This window comes from Tupaia chinensis, unplaced genomic scaffold (genome assembly GCF_000334495.1).
Source record: "Tupaia chinensis unplaced genomic scaffold, TupChi_1.0 Scaffold143574_1, whole genome shotgun sequence".
Taxonomy (NCBI): Eukaryota; Metazoa; Chordata; class Mammalia; order Scandentia; family Tupaiidae; genus Tupaia; species Tupaia belangeri.
Window position 1 is genome coordinate 639,002 of NW_006203419.1, and position 24,323 is coordinate 663,324.

General features: G+C 47.1%; 1 protein-coding gene across 1 annotated transcript in view; it reads left to right on the top strand.

The window, feature by feature from the left end:
* Positions 1-2,529: 2,529 nt before the first annotated feature.
* Positions 2,530-24,323, top strand: part of TMC2 (transmembrane channel like 2) — a 72,422-nt gene continuing 50,628 nt past the window's right edge. The window contains exons 1-5 of the mRNA XM_006163931.1: positions 2,530-2,563; positions 3,133-3,180; positions 10,651-10,969; positions 16,733-16,885; positions 23,590-23,680. Coding sequence (XP_006163993.1) covers positions 2,530-2,563; positions 3,133-3,180; positions 10,651-10,969; positions 16,733-16,885; positions 23,590-23,680 — 645 coding nt within the window. The remainder of the gene's footprint in view (positions 2,564-3,132; positions 3,181-10,650; positions 10,970-16,732; positions 16,886-23,589; positions 23,681-24,323) is intronic.

The window sequence follows — 24,323 nt, forward strand, 5'->3', positions numbered from 1 at the left end:
AGCTTCCTGCATGACTACACCTAGTCTGATTTCCAAGCTCACATTTTTGGTTTTTGTTTTGTTTTAATGTTGACTCTACCTTGTTTCATGTTAAGTTTATTGATTTCTTCCACGAGCAAGAGAGAGACGGCGACAGCGCCCCCAACAGGGTCTTCATGCTGTGACGCACCTCCAGCCTCAGCCAGCCCAGGATTGTGAGTCCAGGTGCCCGGCATATTCAGGGTCTCTAGGTGAGAACCCAGAACCTGCCCACGGCGGTGGGTCTCACGGAGCAATGCATCGCTATGGCACCACTATCCAGCCCTCTAAGCTCATGTTCTGAATCACTTCCATCTGTTGCCCTTGCTGGAAAACAAAAGATCTCACCCGGGAAACTTCCAAGTCACACTGTTAACTATCGCTCGCTGCGCCTAGGGCCGCAGAATGCGGAGTTGCGCCCCTAGTGGAGAGGATGGGAGGGACAAAGGCCAAAGAAAATACTACAGGTTGAGTATCCCTTTTCCAGAACGCTTGGACCCAGAGCATTTAGATTTCTTTTCTTTTTCTTTCTTCCTTTTTCTTTTTCTTTTTCTTTTTTTTTTTTGATTTTGAATATTTACGTGTACATAATAAGCTCTCTTTATGAATAGAAGTCTAAACATGAAATTCACTTATATTTCAGATATACATTATCTCCATAGCCTGAAGGTAACTTTATATATTTTTGTATTGTAGTGTTTTGAAAACAATTAGTCACCGGAAGTTAGGTGTGACATTTTCCACTTGTGGAGTCATGTTGGCACTCAGAAAACTTTGGATTTTGGAGCATTTTCAGATTAGGGATGTTCAACCGGTAGTACTAAGAGTGAGATGAGCTCACGTTAGCGGGTTGGGATAGCTGGACTGACACAGAGAGGCCGATGGGGCTGGTGAAGCCTGGAACTCTTAAGAGCCTCGATGGCACATTGGAGAGTCTCAGTTCCATCCCAAGGCCTAGGGCTTCCGGAGAATGGTTCTAAATAGAAGAGGACCGAGCTGGGATTTCTGCTCTGGGACTGCCCAGGGTGTGTGGGAGGAGACTGAAGGGGCGGGGCCAGAAGCCAGGTGCCAAGGCACTCAGTGAAGTCTCTGGATGGAATGGGAACCATCCCATGCCGGTCAGCCTCACAGAACCGCACATTTTACTCCTGATCCCCACCCCTTCCCCCCGGGCCTGGCCTCTATATTTAGCATCTTTAACTGCATTTTTCCCCCCTGCTTTCTGACCAAGAGAAATCAGAACAGGGTACCAGCAGTGTCCACTGTCGAGTCCAACCCTAAACAATGAGGAAACTGAGACCCAGAGGTTTAATTGTCAACCCAAGTCAAAGCCACATACTCTAAGTTCCAGGCTGGATCCCTGCATCTGGGGCTCACAAGGACTCTGTGGTTTTTCATTTCCCCCCTCTGACAAATGAGGGTGACAGGGCCTCATAGACCATGGTGAGGAGTAGGGAGGTCTGGCGTGAGTGCTCCTCAGGTGGGTCCTAGCGCAGAGCAGTGTGTCACACACATGTAGTATGGATCACAGTTTGGAAATATCACACACCCTGACATGGGACCATCTCACTCTTCCCTGAATGTGTACTTATCCAAGAAGCATTGGGATTGACATAAGTGGGATGCAAAGATGAAAGCAAAATATTCTGTGTTCAGTGTTGACTTCCAAACTTGGGTTTTGAATTCCATAGTAACGGTTATGACAAATAAGCTTTGCCGTGAGAGAGAAGACATTGTAAATTCCTGGATCGCCCTTCCAAATGCCCAGGGCTAACCCTAGCAGCATGACATGCGGAAGCACGTCAGCCCCCAAGGACAGGGCTCCATTTCATTCATTTCATTTTAGGATATCCAGAGCCTAAAAGTTGCCTAGTGGACGCTCATTCTTATTATCATCTGTGGGAAGGAGAATAGTGGTGTATCCTGCAGTGTAGACAAGGCAGGCATTAGAGCAAAGGGCATTTCCTTCTGTACCAGGACCCAGAGTGCAGATCCCTGGGGCCCAGCCCAGACCTACTAATGCAAAAGCTCAGCGTTAGTGCTGGGAATCTGCACTTTAAACACACGCCCAGATGAGAACATACATAAACACCCTAGCATTTCCTTTGTGCTTTGTCCCAAGCAGGGACTCAGATAGTGGCAGCACCCCAGGATGCTCCTCACACCTGCCCTGGCTGGAGTGCAAGTGGCATCATTGCTGGGAGCTGAGCCCGCAGCTGCTGGCCCCTCCAGGGCCCCTCATCCATAAGTGATGCCTGAAACGTGAGGCCATGCCGCCTCTGCAGGGAAACCTGAGCAGAGGAGTGTGCGGCCGGATTGATGGGCCGGGACCCACAGTCTCCTGCCCCACCTCCCCCCAAACTTACTCCATCTCCACATTGGATGTCACTCCAAGGAGTCCAAGAAGGGAAGCCAGCCACCGAGAGGGAAGGGAAGTTGCCCAAGCTGAAAGTGTGCATGGACAGGCGTGCTGTGTGAGCTCAGGTGAGGACCTCAAGAGCCCTGATGACCATGAGCCGCCAGATAAAGGGTCAGGAAAAGGAAGGTGAGTGTGTCGCTTCGTCCTTGTGGTACCGACCCACAGGGTTCCTGGGCAGTAGGGGGAGCAGACATGGTCTTGAGAGGTACAGGCTTGGGTTTGAGTCCAAGGCCTGCCCCTTGCAAGCTAAGCGACTTCAATCTGGTTACACAATCTCTCCCCATTGCATCATGAGATGAAGGCAGCCCTCACTGCCTTGCAAGGCTATAGAAGGGATTAAAAACAGCCATGCAAAGTACCATGCATAGTACCTCTGTGAATGCGAGTGCTGGAGGCCGCCAGCATCTTTCGGCCTCTGGTTATCTTGGTTAGAGTCATCTTTCCTTCGCAAGCACCTCCGCAGAGTTCCATCTGTCTGTCTGGGGCAGGGAGGTGGGGGCATGTTCTGATCTCCCCTGACTTCTCTAGGGTGTCAGAGAACTGTCACAGGCTGGGGACTCTGACACTTGTTGAGTAAACTCATTGGAGAAACCTCTAGTCTGAGACCACCATGAACCAGTTGCAGGGGTGCCCACAGTAGAATGGGGGTGGTTCCCGGAGATCAGCTCTTTCATCCCCCTTTCTGCCTCTTACAGTGCGAGGTGGAGTGGGAGAAGGGGTGAGGAGCAGCTCTCCACTCACAGGTGAGATGGGGCGATGGGATCCTGGGGAGCCCACAGTGTCTGCTTGCCTCTCCCCCATGCAGCCCAGCCACCCATCAGTGTTCTCGTTCAGCTTTCCTCCCTCTCCTTTGACAGCATGCACACACCTTCCAGAGGCGGGAGACAGAATAGCAGAGGGGACAGAGTGATTGGCAGAGAGGACCTGCCACTCAGCCCTGGGCGTCAGGGGAGGCTCTTGGAGTTAGGGGCACGTAGAGCTGACCCACGGGAAGCAGTGAACCATTGACAGACCAGGGCAGGGGAGCATGGTGCAGGTCGCTGTGATGCAGTGCAGCAGGAACCCACATCAGAGCCACTGACCCCCACCCCCAGGGCTCACCTCAGCCTCCATCAACTACGACAGTGGGTGCCTTCCCATTGGGGATGAAGTCACAGCTCTTCTGTGAGCTGGTGAGGGAGCCAGCCCATTTCAGGAAGCCACAGGATGCCATGATAAGGAGGGGCAGGGCCACCCCCACGGGTTAGACCTCTATACTTCAGGTCACAAAACATCCTTGAGGTCATGTCACTTCCTCCCCTTTACACCTGGCTGACAGGTGAGGAAGCAGAGTCTAGGGGAACGATGGACCCCTGGGGAATTGGAAGAGCTCCCCGCATTCTGAGTGGGAGAGACTGCCCCTGGCCCCCACCCCGACACATCCCAGGGTCCACTCTCACTGACTGCTACCCCACTGTCCTTGGTGAGGCAGCTCTGGGATGAGGAGAGACAGCCGGGAGCAGGAGGCACGGAGAACGGGCAGGAGAAAGAACCATGGATGCAGCTCTGGCATCTTAACACCCTCTGGTCTCTCACCTTGGAGCTACTCCTGGGCCACGTCCCTTCTCCCACCTCACCTGCCTGCCTCATCCGCGCTTTACCGCTTCCGAAGACATGGGGAGCAGGTGCGAGAGTGTGTATGTCCCAGGGTACCCAGATGAGAATCCCCTTCCTCACAGGAGGGGCCGGAGTCAGCATGCTCCTTTGGTGATGGCTGCCTGTAGGAGGCTCAGGGCTGGGTCTCCACATTCCACCTCCCACCCCCCATTGCCCTCTAATACCTGTTCAGCCCCTATCTGGCCTTCCCTGCCCCAGCTCAAGGGCCCGGGCCCTGTGGGGATTACCTCTGGATAAATCCTTGCATAGGACTGCAGTGGAAGGTCGTTTTGCCTAAAGCACAAATCTTTTCTTTCTTTCTTTCTTAATTGCTGCATGCATTTGCCATAGGGAGAGGGAGAGAGAAAGAGGGAGAGAGGGAGAGGGAGAGACGGAGAGGGAGAGAGGGAGAGGGAGAGAGGGAGAGGGAGAGAGGGAGAGGCAGAGAGGAGAAAGCACCCTCAATGGAGATTGCACACCGCAGTCCCTTCTACTCCATTTCTCTACCCTCTTAGGTTTTGGGGCACGCACACACATCTTCCTGTGTGTTTTTCAAGCCACCGGAGTCAGGGCCTGAACCTCAATCAGCCATGTGCTGTCCAGCTCCTTTAACCACTAGATGGCTGGGCCAGCCCAATACAAATCTTTTCCTACTGACATAAGGCCTCCTTCCAGCCATGGTCATTTCCCTTTCCCATAGAAAAAAGGGAATGGGTCAGAATTTTCACTGCAGGGGTCCAAATGGCCAAGGGTACAGAGAAGTGAAATGTTGGGAATCCACTAAGTTAGCTGAAACCCAATGAAAGGTTTCCATTTTTGAATCTCTTCTGCAGTCACCTCTACGGGGATCTGATAGGCCATACCTTTAGGTATTCCTTTCCAAGGAGGAAAAACAAACAAACAAACAAAAAACAGTGTGAAAATATAAAGTTGTGCTTTTCTCAAAATAATTACAATTTGTTATTCCATTAGTTGGAAAGAGGATCTGAACTCTCCCTGCTCCTATATCATTTGGCAAATGAATGAACTGTTAGAATCACCCGACTGGAGGGGGAGTCAGACCCACTGTCACCTTCGGTTTCTCTTGGGCCTCGTTCTTCATTTTGTGACTTCTCTGACGCCAGTCAGGCATACTCATGAGGAGGCCTGTGAGGTTTGCGGGAGCACCTGCCGGGCTCTGAGTTCTTCCGAGCAGACAGCTGCCTCTCCAGCTCCTAAATTATGCATTCATGGAGTCCATTGGAAGCTGACTATGAAAGAAAAAAGAAAGCAGCTGGCTTTCTGTGTAGAAGAGTAAAGGATATGTTCCGGCTTGTTTTTCCACATTCCATGTGAATGTCATCCCACTGAGACATGAGATTATAATAGGAATTGCAGCTTGGAAAAAAAAGATTGTAAACTGCCTAGTTATATCTACGATGTAACAGTGTATCACAATGTCAAGATTGTGACAGCAAAACCCTCTCTTTAAAAAAAAGAAGTGGAAGGACCAGCAGTTGGCTTAATGGCTATGTCACTGGACCCCCTTGTAGTTGACCGTGGTTCGAGTCCCAGACCCAGGACTGGGTTAAACTCATGCTGGGTGCATGTGCGTGAGTGCCCAAGATCCTGAGAGGAGAGCAGAGGAGAAGGGATTGCAGTGTGGCCATCCCCCCCAAGGAGTGATTTCTTGCTTTCCATCTCTCTGTCTCTCTGTGTCTTTCTGGCAAGAGCACACTTACTATAGCAAAAATCTCTAAAAAAAAAAAAAAGAAGAAGAAGAAGTGGAGGCGTAATAGTTATGTCACTGGACTTCCACGTAGTCAACCACAGTTCAAGTCCTGGACCCGATGACTTAAAACTCATGCTGGGCACGTGTGCATGTGTGTATCCTCCTCCTAGAGGAGGATGGAGAAGAAGGGATTGTGGTGTGGTCATCCTCCTGGGGAGTGATTTCTCGCTTTCTGTCTCTACAGCAAGCACATGTGCCCTATAGCAAAAGTCTCTCTCTAATTTTAAGAAAAAAAAAAAAGTGGGGGCCAACTCGTGGTGCTGAAGGTGACTGGATCCAAGATGACCAACCACACAGTTTGGCTGCAGACAGAGCAGTTGGAGAAACACTCTGGGCATGTGTGTATGTATGTGTCTGAAATTTCAAAAGGAGGGAGAGATGGAGGAGAAGGGATTGTAGAGACCCTCCCTCAAGGGGAGTGCTTACTCATTCTCTCTCTCTCTGTCTCTCTCTCTCTCTCTCTGACGAGCACACACGCCTTCTGGCAATTTTTTAAAATTGAAGTAATAATATAAATAAATAAATAAATAAATAAAAAGAAGGGGCAAAAAATTAAAAAGACAAAGAAATGTGACTCCAGAAGGTGATTAGAGGCCATCAATAGGGATGGTCTCCCAGTAGTTTGTGGACAGTTTATGTCTCTTTAATTGAAAGACATCATTGGAGCTGTAGCCAACGATCAGCTCCTCAAGAGTGCTGGGCCAGCAGGTGGCATGGTGGTAAAGGTGCCACACCTCACCTGGCTGACTCCGACAGTTTGAGTCAGGCACAGAGGTTTGAAAAACACGTCAGATGCATATGTGGGCAAGCCCAAAAATCCCTAGAGGAGAATGCATCCCAAGAAGAGAATGGAAAAGAAGGGATTGTGGCATGGTCATACCTCCTCAGAGGGGGATTTCTCACTTTCCCTCTCTCTACCTCCCTTGGCGAGCACACACAGCCTATGGCAAAAATCTAAAAATAAGTAAATAAAAGAGGACCACCACTGTGTTAGTTGTTCACTGTACAAATTGGGCTTTTGAGATAGTTATTTGTTGAAGACAAAACCTGGCCTACAGCTGAATTTTCAAAAAAGGTTTGGGGGGACCAGCTGGTGGTGTAGTAGTTAAGGCGCTGGACTCTCGCGTGGTCAATTGCTATTCAAGGCCCAGACCTGGCAGCTTAAAACTCACACCAGGCACAGGTGCATGTGTGTCCAGAATCCTGAGAGGAGAATTGAGGAGAAGGGATAGTGGTATGGCCATCCCCCTGAGGAGTAAGTTCTCACTTTCTATGTCTCTGTCTCTTTGTCTCACCAGCAAGTGCTCATGCCCTATAGCAAAAGCCTCACAAAAGAAAAAAAAAAAAAAGCTTTGGGGAATAAAACCAGTGAGGAAGTAAAATGGATATGCTGTTCGGTTTAACCGTGTCCTTACTGACGATCTCCCTGTTGGTTCTCAGTCGCTGATAGAGGGGTGTTGGTGTCTCCAACAATCACAACGGGTTTGTGTGTTTCCCCTGACAGTTCTATCAGTTTTGCCTCCCATATTTTGGCACTCTTATTAGACAAACAAACATCAAGGATTGTTATATTTTCTTGGGGAATTGATCCCTTTCTAATGATGTATTGCCCTTCTTCATACTTGATCATTTTCCTTGCTCTAAAATCTGCTGTGTCTGAAATTAATACAGTCACTCCAGCTTTCTTTTGATTAGAGTTTGTCTGGTATATCTTCTTCCAACTTTTAATCTATATGTGTCCTTTTTTTTTTTTTTTTTTTTTTGACAGATTTTTGCTATAGGCTGCATGCACTTGCCAGAGAGGCAGAGACAGAGAGAAAGAAAGTGAAAAGTCAAACCCCCGTCCCCCCACAGGGGGAATGGCCATGCCGCAATTCTTTCTCCTTCATTCCCCTCTCTGGATTTTGTGTGTGCACATACATGCATGCCTGGTGTGAGCTTCAAGACTCTGGGTCCAGGACTCAAACTGCAGTCAGCCACGTGGGAGTCAAGCACCTTAACCACTACGCCACCTGCTGGCCCCTATATGTGTCTTTATATCTACATTGGACTTCTTGTAGACAATCTATCTATACGTGGGTCTTGTTTTCTAATCCATTCTGACAATCTTTCTTTAATTGGTCTATGCAGTTTGTTTACAATTAGAGCAATGATTGATATGGTTAGATTCATATTGTTGATAGTCATTGCTATTTTCTATTTGTTGTTCTTGTTCTTATTTTTAAATTATTTATTTAATTTTATTTATTATTTTTTAAAACTTTATTTAGTTAGTTATTTTTAGTTTGACCAGAGAGGGACAGAGCAAGAAAGAGAGAAAGCGAGAAAGCAAGCTGCCAGGTCCAGGACTCAGACCATGGTCAGTCATGTGGGAGTCCAGCACCCTTCATCACAATGCCATCTGCCAGCCCCAAATTTTATTTATTATTATTATTTTTAAATTTGCTATAGCGCACATGTGCTCACACAGAGAAAGAGACAGAGAAGGAAAGTGAGAAAACGATCCACCAGGTTTGGGACTCAAACCATGGTTGGCCATGTGGGAGTCGAGCACCGTAACCACCATGCTACCTGCTAACCCCTCTTGTTCTTACTTTAGCTTCCACTCTTTTTTCTGCCTTTTGTGATTTAGACTGAACATTTTGTGATTCCAGTTTCTCTTCTTCACTAGCATATCAATTTTACTTCCTTTTTTTAAAAAAACACCTTTTAGTGTTGGCTCTAGAATTTGCGATATACATTTATAGCTAATCCAGGCCTACGTCCAGATAACACACTATTTCCGGAGTAGCGCAGCTCCTCTGTAATGAAATATTCGCAATTCTTCCCTCCCACCCCTTTGACATTGCTGTCATTCATTCCTCTCATCCATGTCTATTGACTTACCTTCCACTCATTGCCTCTTTCCTTGATGTGACGAATCTACTAATGAGCCCATCGAAGGTATCCTTCATTTCTGTTACCGTGTTTCGTTTCTCCCGCTAGTTTACTATCACTTAAAATTTGTCTCCCTGTTTCTATTACTCATCTGTTCTTGCGTTTCACTTTTTCCATTAGATTTCTTAACAGATGAATCAGTTCATTTGAATTCCCAGTCTAGTAATTCTAAAGTATTTGTCATACCCGACTCCGGTTCGAATACTTGCTGTCTCTTCAGACTATTTTTGCCTTTTACTATGCCTCGCCATTTTGTTGTGGCTGTTCAAAGCTGAATGTGTCATCCTGGGTGAAAGAAACTCCAACAAACGGACCTTTTGTGAGGTTGTGTGCTTATCTGGCAAGAAGCTGGGCTGTGCTACTGTTTTCCGTAGCTGTAGGTGTCAGAGGACACAGTTTCCTCCAGCGTCATTGTTAATGTTTTCAAGTGTCCCTCAAAACTCCCACTAGTGGTGAGCCAAAATCAGGCTCGAGACGGGCTGAGATTCAGAGGGAAGTCTAAGCACAAGCATGCACACCAACAGCTTAGTCGAAGATCCTGAACTAGGAGGTGTGGACACTTGTTATTAATACCAGAACCTCATTAGAACTTTCCTGTATGTGGTTTGTAAACGTCTATATGGATCATTGAGCTTGAACTAGCTGTTGGGCAAAATGCTGGGGAAAGCTCGAACTACAAAGTAGATTCTGTTCAATCAGACCATTTGTTAGCGCTACGAAGTCACTGTTAAAATATACACACCAGGGGCCAGCAGGTGGTGTGGTGGTTAAGGTGGCTGGACGCCCACATGGCTGACCACGGTTCGAGTCCTGGACTATTTTTCCTCTTCCTCTCTGTCTCTCTCTAGTCAACTTTAAAAATAAAATAAAATAATGACAATGAAAACAATTAAATAATTCTTTAAAAAACAAAATAATAAAATAAACACAGCCACACATACACACATCTAGACAGTGCGAGGAACAGGACCTCAGCTAGCTCAGCAGCCTCACCTCCAACACCCATCTTCATGCCAGGGAAGGAAGAGCAGGGAGAACAGAGCCCGCCAGGCCATTCCTGTCTCAGCGGTCCAGGCTTGCCAGACAGAAGCCACGCTTGGCCTCGGCACTGGGGGTTAGGACATGACTCAGCTTTGACCTCAAAGAACTTTAAGGGAGGAGGGAAGGCACCCACCTAGATCTCTACCCGCGCTTTAGGCAAGGGTGTGAGAGAGCCAGCAGGGCAAAAGAGGGAGAGAATAATTCTCAGTCCAGACCAGAGCCTTCTAAAATGGGAACTGTAGGGGAGAAACGATCCTTTCCTCACCCTTCACAAGGTTCATGATAGAGAATGAAAGACAGATGAACAGGAGAAAAGCATTTGGATTTACTTAGTACAAGTGTTACGTGATCCAGGAGCCTTTAGAAATGAAGACCCCCCCCCCAAAAGCAGAGAGAACTACATGTTTATGGACAGCGTTGCAGAAGTAGGACTGGAGGACAAAAGATCGTATGATCAGTGGTGATGGGTAACAGTAACAAACTAGGGGGAGGCAGTGAGGCCTGCTTCTCCAGAGTCTTTCGGCCTCTCTGTGTGACATTTCTTCTCTTCCTGTATGGGGCAGGACATCTGCCACATGAAGGTCCTCAGAAGAAAAGGGATGACAAAGGTCAGAGAGTGACATTACATTCCTCTTCGGCAGTTTTCTATTTCCTTCAGCCTAACACACTCAGTATGCCAAGGTGCCATATTTTGGGGCCTCTTGTTCGACCCCCAACCGAGCTATCAAACTCCATGAAGCATCTTGGGTTTTGGACTTCTCATGGCTGGGGTTACTTTCCTGGGGTCAAGGTCAGTGGAGCAAGAACTGTCTCTTTCCTGCTCCTGTAGGTGACAGATCGGGGAGGAGACCCTCAAGCAAGCAAGTTCCCAAAGCCCAGGGTCCACCCAGCAGGCGTGGAGCTCAGTCTGGCCAGAGGGAACGGGCTGGGGGAAGCCCAAGGCCAGGGTCCCCCCGGAGGAAGCAGACAGATCACGGGAGGCGCCATGAAGAGCCAGGAGCACGAGAGCGGAGCAACACACAGAGGACCTCCGAGAAGAAGAGGAAGAGGGACGGGAGAGCTTCCCTCAAGGAGCAGAGAGCACCCTCAAAGAAGGCAAAGGAGGTTCCAAGGAAGGAGGAGACAGGGAAGCGGCTAAAGAAATCCAGGTGTGTTGTGGCTCTGATTCAGGTGTGAGCTCCTTGTCCTCTCCCGCTCTTTTCTGAATCCTCTCCTTTACCTGATGAGGTGCTGGTGTCTGGTCCTTTGCAGAGGCAGCCCCTGTTCTCTCGCCTACTTCCATTTTCCCCTGCTTTTGCCCTGCTCTGGGGCAGAACCCAAGCCTGGATGAGGACCCCAGGTCATCACAGGTGGATCACTGGGCCCTTCAACTCCAGCAATGCATGCACCACACAGGTGCAAGGGATCTGAGAAGGGAGGTAACATGGTAGCAGGGTAGATCAAGACCCCAAGCCCTCTGATTTCAGCTGGTGACTGGCCAGCTTGAAGAGGAAGGATTTAAAGAAATTAACAAAATTGGGGGACCAGCAGTTAGCATAATAGCTATGTCGCTGGACACCCATGTAGTCAACTGCGGTTTGAGTCCCGGACCTGGTGGCTTAAACTCACGCTGGGCGCGTGTGCATGCGTGCCCAAGATCCCGAGAGGAGAAAGGAGGAGAAGAGATTGCGGCGTGGCCATCCTCCCTGGGGGGGGAGGGGTGATTTCCTCGCTTTCTGTCTCTCTTTCTGGCTAGCGCATGCGCCCTATAGCAAAAACCTCTCCAAAAAATAAAAGAAAAAAATTAAAATTGAATCTAGGAATGATTGGTGGACTCGGGCACAACCCTTCCCTTTCTGGACCCGTTTCTTCTTCTGGAAAGGAGGCATTGGTCTAGAAATTCCAGGTTTCTACCAGCTCTAGAATTCTAGGACCTGAGAGGCACACCCCTTCCCTTTCTGGACCTGTTTCTTCTTCTGGAGAGGAGGCGTTGGTCTAGAACTTCCAGGGTTCTACCAGCTCTAGAATTCTAGGACCTGGGAATTTGTTTCGTCTCCTTTGTTCTATGAGCATTAGTGTACACAGGACACAGTCACTTTTGAAACCAGCAAGTTGCGATTTTCATTCCATTTTTTTGCTGCTAATTTTGATGGGACCTCTCTCTCTCTCTCTCTCTCTCTCTCTTTCTCTTTCTCTCGCCAATACATCTCTTCTTTACTCATTTGGGATAACATATGTCTTACTCACTTCTCAGAATTTTTAAAGACTCTCTTGTGAAGGGGCCAGCAGGTAGCATAGTGGTTAAGGCACTGGACTCCCACCTAGTTGACAAAGGTTCAAGTCCTGGACCTGGCAGCTTGAAACCCACGCTGGATGTGTATGTGTATGTGCCCCAAATCCAAGAAGAGAATGAGGAGAAGGGATTTCAGTGTGGCCATCAATCCTGGGGGGTGACTTCTCACTTTCTTTCTGTCTCTCCAGCGAGTACACTTGCCATGTAGCAAAAATCCATCTTAAAACGGGGGGGGGGCGGGGGTAGCTCTTGTGACAATGGATGAGGAGACTTTTTTAAAAAGCTTATTTCTTCAGAGAGAAAGAAAGAGGTGGGGAAAAGGGAGAGATGGGCACCCCAGCCCCAGGTAGAATCAGGCCCTACGCATTCTTGGCGGGTGCATGGAAACCTCCCCAAGAGAACTCTCTCCCCACCTGGATTCAGCACCAGGACAGCACTGCCTCACTGCACACCACCTGGGCTGGCCCAGACAGGGAGGCCTTTGAAACAATTCCAAGCATTAGGATTATGGCAAAGAGCTGATGTTCTTTCAGATTGAGTTTTCTTTTTTTTTAAGAGATATTTTATATGGGGCACATGCACTTGCCAGAGAAATACAGAGAGACAGAGGAACAGAAAGTGAGAAATCACCCCCTCAAAGGAGATGGCCACACCACAGTCCCCTCTCCTCCATTCTCCTCTCGGGATTTTTGGGCACACATGCACACGTGCCTGTCTGAGTTTCAAGCTGCCAAGTCCAGGACTTGAGCCATGTTCTACTACATGGGAGTCCAGCAATGTAACCATTATGCCATCTGCTGGCCCTCTTTCCCACTAGGTTCTAACAGACCTTCTTTGCCCACACCTCTCATCAGGTGTTCTAACATTTCTCTTCAGCTTTGCAGAGAAGAACTAGGCCCTCAAAAGAGGCCACCAAAGTCTTCTGTCACTCACACCCAGCATCCTGGGCTAGGGCCATTGTCTACTATCTGGTTGTTGCCAGACTTGAGCTGATGGGTAGAAGATGCACCGTGCCTATGGCAACTTCCAGAGAACTTGAATGCATCATTGATGGATCGTGAGGTGTTCTGAGCTTTAGAGGAAGCTTATACCACCCCAAAGAGACCATAGGGGCCCAAAAGGCAGATGCAAAGTAAGAGACACAGACAAGAACCTGTTCATGCCGTTTTCAGCTGAGTACCATGACAGAGCATAGAGAGATGAAAAAGACTCAGTCATAATTCCCCACTCTGGCAGTGGAAATAAGACGGTATAATGGTTACGTTGCTGGCCTCCCACATGGTCAGCCATAGGTTGAGTTCCAGACTCGGTGGCTTAAAACTCATGCTGAGTGCATGTGTGCCCAACATCCTGAGAGGAGAATGGAGAAGGGAATTCAGCATGGCTACCCTCCCTAGGGGGGTCATTTTTTTGCTTTCTGTCTCTCCAGTGAGCACATGTGTCCTATAGTTACAAAAAAAAATCTATCTTTAAAAAAGAAGAAGACATAGGTATCATCTAAGTCAAGGTGGAGAGCAATGTGTATATAAGACGGGATTTGATGGAGGGCTAAATTCTGGGGTGCTGGGGTATGAGGGTTCCTTTGTGGAGAAGGTAAGCATTTCAGTAGGCTTTGAAGAACAGGTAGAATTTGAACAATGACTGAATGCCCCCATCCCCTGGAATGTGAGAGCACTCTATGCAAAGTCTCGAAGGCAGTTATCACAGGGAGTTCGTGAGGTGCAGAAAAAAGAGACAAATCCCCATTTTCTAGGCTTTCCGATGTTCAAGGGCATCCTGAGACTTCCTTTGTTCCTCAGGAGCTAAAACTCAGAGGCTGCTCAAATGGGTCTCTACATAATCTGCCCACATCCTGAACCTTCCCTTTGTGAAACTTATTCAGGCTGCCCAGGCAAAGTCTTCTCCTTCCCCTGCCCTGCTGGCCACTGTCACGGTCTGCTGAGAGTCACTGGTTTTTTAGATTTTTTTTTTTCCCCATAGGGCACATGCACTCACCAGAGAGACAGAAAGAGAGAAAAAGGAAGAAATCATCCCCTGGGGGGTTGGCCATACCACAATCCCTTCTCCTTCATTCTCCTCTTGGGCTTTTGGGCATACATGCACATGCACCCAGTGTGTTTTTCAGGCTGCCGGGTTCAGGACTCAAATCGTGGAGTCACCTACGTGGGATCCAGTGCCTTAACCACCAAGCCACCTGCTGGCCCAAGAGTCATTATCTTTTTTTTTTTTTTTTTTTTTGGAGGCTTTTGCGCACGTGCATTCGCCAGAAAAACAGAAAGAGACAGAGAGACAGAAAGGAAGAAATCCCCCCCCAGAGGGGATGGCCACACCGCAATCCCTTTCCTCCATTCTCCTCTTGGGATCTTGGGCACGCTCACACACACACGTGCCCAGTGTGAGTTTAAGCCATCGGGTCCAGGACTTGAACCACGGTCGACTACATGGGAGTCCAGCAATATAGCCATTACACCAACTGCTGGTCCCAGAGTCACTATCTTAATCACTGACGGAGTCAGAGTAGCCCATAGACTGAAGAACATGCACAATAGTTTGAACTTGTGACAGCTGAGCCCACAGTGTGGCGGGCAATGAGGAGGGGTCATTGCACAGGGTGGCTTCCCTTAGGAAGTCCTCCATAGCAGTGCTGTTGGCATCCTAGTCACTAACTGCGTGGGACTGCTGAGCACTTGGAATGTGGCTGGTGTGACTGAGGATTTGGATTTCTCATTTAATTTTAATTCAACGTTAATACCGCAGAGCTGTCATAAGAATTAGTGAATTTCCTTAACTTGGATGTTCAGTCATACTTTTGAAACCGATTTGATTTGACACTGAAGTCAAAGCATTTCTTCTACAAAAAGACAAATTGGTTTTGGTTTCTAGCCCTGAGGTCTTGCAGTTACGGAGGCTGGATACCACATGGCCAACCACACAGTTCAAATCCTGGACATAGAGGCCTGAAAAGCACCCCAGTCATGTTTGCATGTATGCCCAAAATCCCTTGAGAGGAGAAATAGAGGAGAAGGGATTTCAGTGTGACCAAACCCCTTTCAGGGGAGCTTTCTCTCTCTCCTCCTCTCTTTCTCTGTCTCTCTGGTGAGTGCACGTGCACTAATAGGAGAAAAACAAAAAGACTAATAGTTTCATCGATGCAAATGCAAATATCAAAGGAAGATGATATTTTACTATTTGATTCAATTATTGAAAAACTTTAAAGTGTATCTAAAATAGTTTGGGCATATGAACCTACTTTTCAAGTATAAATATATAAAATCCAAACACAGGGCCAGCAGTGGCATGGTGGTTAAGGTACTGGATCCCACATGGCAAACTGTAAAGTTCTAATCCTGACTTAGCAGCTTGAAAAACACAGAGCTCTGCCTGCATGCCTAAAATTCCAAGAGGAGAATGGAGAAGAAGGGGTTGAGGTGTGGTCAACCTGCCTAAGGAGTGATTTCTTACTTTCCCTCTCTCTGTCTCTCTTTGCCTCTCTTTTGGTAGAGGCAAAAACCTCTACCAGAAAAAAAAAGTCTAATGAAAGTTTGATACCTGAAATGACACGCACCATGAGTACAAAATGAACACTGGATTTTAAAGACAGTGGTTGTTTTTGTTTGTTTGTTTTTTAAGAGAGATTCTTTTGGCTATAGGGCACGTGTGCTCGCCAGAGAGACAGAGACATAAAGCAAGAAATCAATCCTCAGAGGAGATGGCTATGCCACAATCCCTTCTCCTCCATTCTTCTCTAGGGATTTTGGGCACACTTGCACATGTGCCCAGTGTGAGTTTTAAGCTGCTCGGTCCAGGACTTGAACCACATTCAACTATGTGGGAGTTCAGCAATGTAACCATTACACCATCTGCTGGTCCCTGAAGACAGTATTTTTAAAAAGACTGTAAATATCTAACGAATTTATTTTGGTTACATGTCGAAATCATACCTTTTTGTTATCAGAGAAAATGAAATGTATTCTTAACATTAATGTATCTATTTCATGTTACTGTTTTAGTGTGGCTAAAATTTGTGTGTACTAGAAAATTTTATAATAAATGGTTCACAGGGCCAGTAGGTAGTGTAGTGATTAAGGAATTGAACTCCCACACAGCTGACCATGGTTTGAGTTTCAGACCCAGTAGCTTGAAACACATCAGGCACATATGCATGCATGCCCAAAATCCCAAGAGAATGGATGAGAAGGGATTGCAGCCTAGCTATTCAGTTATGGGGGTGTGTGTGTGTGTGTGTGTGTGATTTCTCACTGTCTCTCTATTTCTGTCTCTTTGGCGAGCACATTGCCCTACAACAAAAATCTCTCAATCAAAAAACAGAAAGCAAAAATCAAAACAATACGTGGTTCACTCCAGCACTGTGCTGCAGCGTGCTGTGTAGGGAGGACTCAAAAGAAATCGAGTTTGGGAGGCAGCCCTCTGGTGCACTGGACTACAGGATAGAGTTTGGCCTCTCGTGATAGGTGGCGGGTGTGATTGACGGCTTTTGAGCAGGAGTGGGCGTGGTGGACCATGGCGCGTCAAGGACGCGCTTTGCCATCTCGCCTGTGCAAGCCCGCGTTCCAGAGCACACGAGGACGCCCACTTCCTTTTCAACTCTCCTCTTCCTGTGCCCTGACTCTGCCTCCAGATCATCCTCCTTGGCCTCCAGTGCCTCTGGAGGGGAGTCCCTGTCTGAAGAGGAACTGGCCAGGATCCTGGAGCAGGTGGAAGAGAAAAAGCAGCTCATCGCCACCATGCGGAACAAGCCGTGGCCCATGCAGAAGAAGCTGGCAGAGCTCAGGTGAGTAGGCTGGCAGTTGACATGGCCTCCCCTGTCCAAAAGCTTTAACTCCTTCTGATGGGAATGGGAGGCCCTTCCTCCTTGCTGCCCTAAGGGGGCTTGACATGAGCAGAGTCACCCTTCCAAATTCCCCAGTCAGAGCACGGCTCTCCGGGAGCCCCATTAATACCAATGCAGGCCCTGCTGTTCTCCAGCATCAAGCAGGGACTAGAGGGGGAAAGAAGACTCAGTGATTCTTATCTGGGCCCAAGTCTCTCCATTGCCTGCCTGCCCTTCTGTCCTATGTCCCACCTCACCTGGTGGCCTCTGTGTCTCCCTCACACCCCAACACAGACATGCTTTCCCTGGGGAAGACCTTCCTCCTCAACCACATCGGCCCTCCCCTGTATGTATGTGTGTGTGTGTGTGTGTGTGTTTGTTTGTGTGTGTGTGTATTTTTGAGAGGTTTTTGCTATAGGTTGCATGCACTCGCCAGAAAGAGAGAGACAGAGAGACAGAAAGCAAGAAATCACCCCCCAGGTGAGATGGCCACTCGCAATCCCTTCTCCTCCATTCTCCTCTCAGGATCTTGGGCATGCACAAACACGCGCCCAGCATGAGTTTTAAGCCACTGGGCCTGGGACTCGAACTGCGGTCGACTACATGGGAGTCCAGCAACATAGCCATTACACTAACTGTTGGTCCCTCCCATGTGTTTTTAAGCACCCAGCGTTTTCCTGTGTGCAGCGCACCCTCACTTGCTGTGATTTGTACAATGATGGGGAGAAGGTCTGCTTAGCTACTCACTCATCCCCATTGCCTGACACAAGGCCAGGCTGGTGAGGGCACTCCGACATATTGTTCTATGAATGACAGCTGGCCTCCTACATGCCCATGCGTGTACCCATGCCATGCACCTCTGTGCCTGTGCATGTAGCCACGCACCTCCTGTATCAATTCAGCTGCTTCTCTAGTTTCCAAATGAGAGGCTGACACATCAAGCCTTTTATGATTTTTGAGTCTCTGCTGCGGTTTTGAAATAAGAGCAGAAGTCACATTGCATAAACTTCTTGAATTTTTTTCTTTCTTTTTTTTCAGTACATTTTTTTCATAAGAGCGAGGGACAGAGAGAGAGGTTAGCACCTCCACAGGGTTTTGTGCTGCAATCCCCCTGCACACCATCCCAGCCAGCCAGGAACATGAGCAAATGCTCCTGGTACGTCGTTCCACAGGGGAACCAAACCCGCCACCTTCCATATGGCTTCAACTTAGCTTGAGCAATGTGTTACCATTGTGCCACCTTTCCATGTGAGTCATGTTGTGTTACCACCACCTGGCACTTTAATTTAAATTTATGTACAGGGGCCGGCAGGTGGCATGGTGGTTAAAGGCGCTGGATTCCCACATGGCTGACTGTGGTTCTAGTCTTGGACCTGGAGGCTTGCTTTCTCACTTTCCCTTTCTCTCTTGTCTGGTCAAATCAAAAAATAATAATAACTAGTGAAAATAAATAAAATAATTCTTTGTTAAAAATTTATGTACAGCTTGGTGACTGTAGTTAGTAACAATGTAGTGCAAATTTGAAAATTGTTAAGAGCACATTTTACATGTTCTCAACTGCAAAAAGAAAAAAAATAAGTATACGATGTAATGCATGTTAATTAGCTTAATTTAGCCATTCCACAATGTATACATATATCAAAACATCATGATGTACACCATATATATGTACAACTTTTTTGTCGATAAACCTATAAAATAGAAATAAATATTCATACAGGCACACTTGGTGAGCAGCTAAAGCGTGGAGGCTTGGTGCAGCCCCAGGCAGTGGGCTCACTTCCTTCCCAACCTCCCTTTCTGGAGTCTTCCCCCCCGACTCCCCCCACACACACCCCCCCGCTCTCTCCAGGATGGGTTCTTTGTCCTGTCAGCAGAACAGCCACCTGTCACTCTAACAGAACCTCACCCCCACTCAGGTGTCACCTGAACACATCTTTTATTAACAGTGGAAAAGAGTGACCTTGAAGCGTATGGCAATGAGATCTCCAGCTGACTGGAAGTCTCGGGGACCATGAAAATCCCTGAGGACTGTTCAGCTGTGAGGAGCGAAATCTGGCATCTCCTCCTCACCTCTGAGAGGTGGAGTTCCCGTTCCTGGAAGGGTGGACTGTAGCTGAGGCCTGAGAAGCTGAAGAGACCGAGGTCTCTCACAGGTGCAGGTCTTTCTGGCAAACAGTGGGTCTCTTCCCTCCAGGCTTCCCTCCTTCTTCCCTCTCCATCCCTGAGACTCCTTATTCTAGGTTCAAGTCTGAGGCTCTCCAGCCTGTGTGCCTCCACTCAAGCCAGTGTCTCTGCCTAGATCTTTGCTTTCTGCCATCCACCTGGCTAATTCCTACACACCTTGGAAGACTCGGGCCAAGTGTCCCCTCTGCAAAAGGAGTCCCCATTGCCCCTCGCCACACTCAGGTGGAGTTATTTGCTGGCCCTCTGATCCCCAAGGCACGCCTTCCTCACTTGGCTAAATGAAGAACTAACTGTGTCTCCTTCATCGCTTAATATGCTTCCTTTTCTTTCTTTCTTTCTTTTTCTTTGAGAGGTTTTTGCTATAGGGCACATGCGCTCACCAGAAAGACAGAGAGACAGAAAGTGAGAAATCATCTCCCAGGGGGGAATGGCCATGCTTCAATCCCTTCTCCTCATTCTCCTCTCAGGATCTTGGGCATGCATGCACACACGCCTGGCGTGAGTTTAAGCCACGGGGTCCAGGACTCAAACCGCGGTCGACTACATGGGAGTCCAGCGACATAGCCATTACGCTAACTGCTGGTCCCAATATGCTTCCCTTTCAGCCTGGCCTCAGTGACGCAGTTGGTAGCGTACTGTGCTGGCTGCCATGTTGCCCTCAGTGGGCATGGATCCCTAGCCTAGTCCTCCCAAAACACACTGAGTGCACACACATGTGCCCAAGATCCTGACAAACTGCAGGAGATCACAGCATGTCAAGATCCAGTCAAGGTGGGAACCAGCAGTTAGCGTAATGGCTATGTCGCTGGACTCCCACGTAGTCGACCGCGGTTCGTGTCCCGGACCCGGTGGCTTAAAACTCACGCCGGGCGCGTGTGCGTGTGTGCCCAAGATCCCGAGAGGAGAATGGAGGAGAAGGGATTGCGGCGTGACCATCCCCCCTGGGGGGTGATTTCTCGCTTTCTGTCTTTATGTCTCTCTGCCTGTCTGGCGAGCGCACGCGCCCTACAGTGAAAATCTCTCCAAAAAAAAAAAGATCCAGTCAAGGTTGCTTATTTCTCTCTTGCGTGCACATGTGCTATCTATCATGAGTTAAATAAGCTAAATTTTGCATATAGCCAACATTTGTTGAGCGCTCTCAGAAACTACATGCTTATATGTATAACAGTTTATCTAATCCTCACAACCATTCTATGATGTAGGTATTATTATTGTTCCCATTTTTTTTTTAATTTGTAAGAAGGCCTGTGCACTTGCCAGAGAGAGACAGAGACACAGAGAGAGAGAAGAAGAGGGAGGAAGTGCCTCCTAATGGGGCATGGTCTCGCCACAATCCCTTCTCCATTTCACCATCCTGTCTCGATTTTGGATGCACAGTTGCCTAGTGTGTTTTTCTTTTTTAAAGACTTTATTTATTTATATATATATTTATGATTATTTATACATTAAATCGCTATACATCATTTAGATTATGAAGAGACTTTACCTAGCATAATATACACCTCAGTCCAGCCCAGCCTAGGGTGTTTTTCAAGCTGCCAGGTACGGAGTTGAAACCACATGGTCAGCCATGTGGAATCCAGCTCTCTTAACCACTAGGCCACTGCACCAGCCCTGTTGTCCCCATTTTATTGGTGAGGAAACTGAGTCAGAGAGCATTCAAATAATTTGTCCAAGGTCACAGGGCAAGTTAAGTAGCATAGCCAGAATTCGAGCTGAGGAATTCTAGCTACAGAGCCTGCTCTTTGATTTGCAGTCCCCTCTCCAGATTTAATTATATAACCTTGAATGGACCCTTTTGCCCTTCATATGATTTTCTCTTCTGGAAGTAAATGTTCATGGACACAAAGCATCCCCAGACTACTCCTTTTCAGGAGCAATGGTGAGGGGACCTAGGGACCCCAGCCCTGGCCCAGTCAGGCAGTGGCTCATCTGAGCATAGTTGTGGTAGACTATCTAAGAAGATGGACCAGTAGACAGCACAATGGTTACATCACTGGACTCCCACATGGTTGACCGTGGTTTGAGTCCCAGACCTGGTGGCTTGAACCTCATGCCAGGTGCATGTATGTGTGTGCCCAAAATCCTGAGAGAAAAATAGAGGAGGAGGGTTCATAGCATGGCCATCCCCTCTGGGGGAAGAGGGTGATTTCTTGCTTTCTGTCTCTTTGTCTCTCTCTGCCTTTCTGGCAAGCATACTCATCCTATAGCAAAAATCTCTCTGGAAAAACAAAAAAGAAGTATGGCGAAGTGTAAAAAACATGAGTCAAGGTGATCCTGGGTCTGCACCTCTGCCACATCCAGGGATACTGGCTAGCTACTCAGTCTCTCTCAGGTAGACTTCCTTCTCTCAAACTCTCTGAGCTTCACATTCCTCATTTGTAAAGTTGGGGTAGTAATATCTACTTCACAGGGTGGTTCTAATGAATTAAAAATATTTAATATTAAGTGCCTAGCACATAATATATAATCAGTAAATAGCAGTTATTGTTATTACTAAAGCCTGAACATCTTTTTTGTACCAGACACTATGCTGAGCCCTCCGAGATGAGTTTGGGAAGCAAAAATGGATGGGGGAAGCATGAACACCATTAATAATAATACAAGGGGGACCAGCAGGTGGCGTAGTGGTTATGGCACTGGACTCCCACATGTTCAAGTCAGAGGATTCCGGCTTGAAACGCATGTTGGGTGCATGTGTGTGCATGGCCAAAATCCCAATAGGAGAATGGGGGAGAAGAGATTGTGGTGTGGTCATCCTCTCGAGGGGGGTGCTTTCTCACTTTCTGTATCTCTGTCTTTCTCTGTCTCTCTGGCTAGTGTACATGCCCTGTAGCAAAAATCTCTTTCTCAAAAACAGAAAAAGAGGAAGACAAAGAATGGTAAGGACAATATATTGGAAAATATCAATTATTTTCTTTCTTTTGAAGTTTTAAAATTACATTTGACAGGGGCCATCAGGAGGCATGGTTGTTGGAATGCTGGACTCCCACGTGGTTGACTGCAATTCAAGTCCTGGACCTGGCACCTTGCTTTCTCACTTTTCTATCTGTCTGTCTCTAGTCAAATTTTAAAAAGTATAATAATAAAAAAATTAAAATCTAAAAAACACATTGGACAATTTTCAAGACTCAAGCCATGCAGTTAGCCACATCAACCACTACATTACCAGTTGGATATATATATATATGTGTGTGTGTGTGTGTGTGTGTGTGTGTGTGTGTATGTGTGTGTGTGTGTGTGTGTGTGTTTACAGTATTCTTTTTCTCCCAAGAGTGAGAGCGACATCATCCCTAATAGGATCCTAAGAGTGAGAGCGACATCTTCCCCACCATGATCTGTCCCCTGTCTTCAGCAGCTCTCGATTATGGGCAGGTATGTGCCTGATATCCTCAGGGGAGTCTTAAGACTTGAACTGGAAACCTTCCCATGTGGGATTTCCTCACAGAATATCATGTTTTAATGCTGTCTAGCCACTGTCTGGCCCTACTTTATTAGTTTTCTATCATTCTTATAATAGATTGCTACATGCTTAATAGTTTAAAACAGCACTTATTTATTATTAACATCTCACAGGTCTATAAATCAGAAGTCCAACTTGGCATGATTGAGCTTTCTGCTTAGGAGCTCATCAGTGTGTCTGCAGGGCTGAAGTTCTCATCTGGGGCTCAAGATCCTCTTGCAAGTTCATGGATGTTGGCAGATTTCCTTTCCTTTCTGTACTTTCTACGTGGCCTCTTCCCGAGAGTCGCCAGCAACAGAGAGTCAAGTATTTTTCCTCTTCTAAGTCCCGTGACTTCTCCTTTTGCCACATCTCTCTGACTCTTACACCTTCCTCATCAAGGGCTTATGTGATCCCATTGGGCCCATCCACATCATCAAAATAATGTCCTTTCTTTAAAGTCAGTAACTTTAATTGCATATGTAGAGTTCCATTTGCCATGTAACATACTATGTTCACAGGCAGAACACCAGGTCACAGGGAGGGAGGGCAAAATTCTGCCTGCCACAAGTGCCTAGTTTGTACCAAGTACTATTATTTTTTTTCTTTTTAATACCAGGAGGCACACATAAGAGAGACAGAGAGAAAGCACTCCTAGCCACATATCCCCCTTCCCCCTGTGAGGCCTGGTCACCACAATTCTTTATCCTCTAGTTCTTATCCTGTCAGGATCCTGGGAATGTGCACACGTATCAAGTATATTTTTCAAGCCACGTGGACTGGGATTCGAACCCTATGTAGCCATGTGGGATCTGGCTTCCTCTGGGCAGTGCCTAACCCCTGTGATACAAAGCCAGCCCCCATTTGGGAAGCTTCAGTAGATAAAATAGACAGAACACCCTGCCTTCATGGAATATATAATCCAACCAGGGCATTAAAAGCCTATAAGGTTTTCAGTCACATATACCTCCTTATAGTTTAGAGTTCCTTTGGGAAAGTGTTAATTAAACTCCTGCCAATTTTTTTTTCTAACCAGGGAGGCCCAGGCATTTGTGGAGAAGTATGAAGGAGCCTTGGGAAAGGGAAAAGGCAAGAGACTCTACGCCTATAAGATGCTGATGGCCAAGGTGTGTGGTGTGAAAGTAGCAGCAACTGAACCTAGTTTAGTGTCCGAATTGGAATTGCACCACAGGCATCTGGTCAACCTCGCCAGAATCCTGACAAGCTATCCCAGAATGCTAAGTGTGAGGCCAGTAGACCATTCTGATTCACCCAAGAACAGAAACCAATGTATCCTGCCAACTTCTCTATCCTTATCTGAAAGGACTTCAATAGTTTTGAGATTTGTTTTCTTTCCAGTGAGTCAACTCACAGAATGAATGCTTAAAACCACTAAGATCTTATTTTCTAACCCCCAAGTAAGGAAAAATTGATTTGGTAGAGAGCCAGTTTGATGGAACCCTGAGGACTTTGGTGTAATCAGGGTCATATAGATGATAAACAACAATGTCCCCAGAATAGAGAAGCAGTTCTTATTTATTGAATTATGTCATAAGCTGGGCTTCTGATGTGGGCTAGGATATTGACATTCTTTCTTTATTCCCTATTTATCGGTATATCCAATTTTTAACTTTCTTTTTGATCCATTTTTAGAATTTTTATTCTTTCAGAAACTCAGTTATTTCTAAGATTTTTATATGTGTTAGCAAAAACTTGTATATAGTCATCCTATAGCTTTTTTTTTTTTTTTTTTTTTTTGGGAGGGTTTTT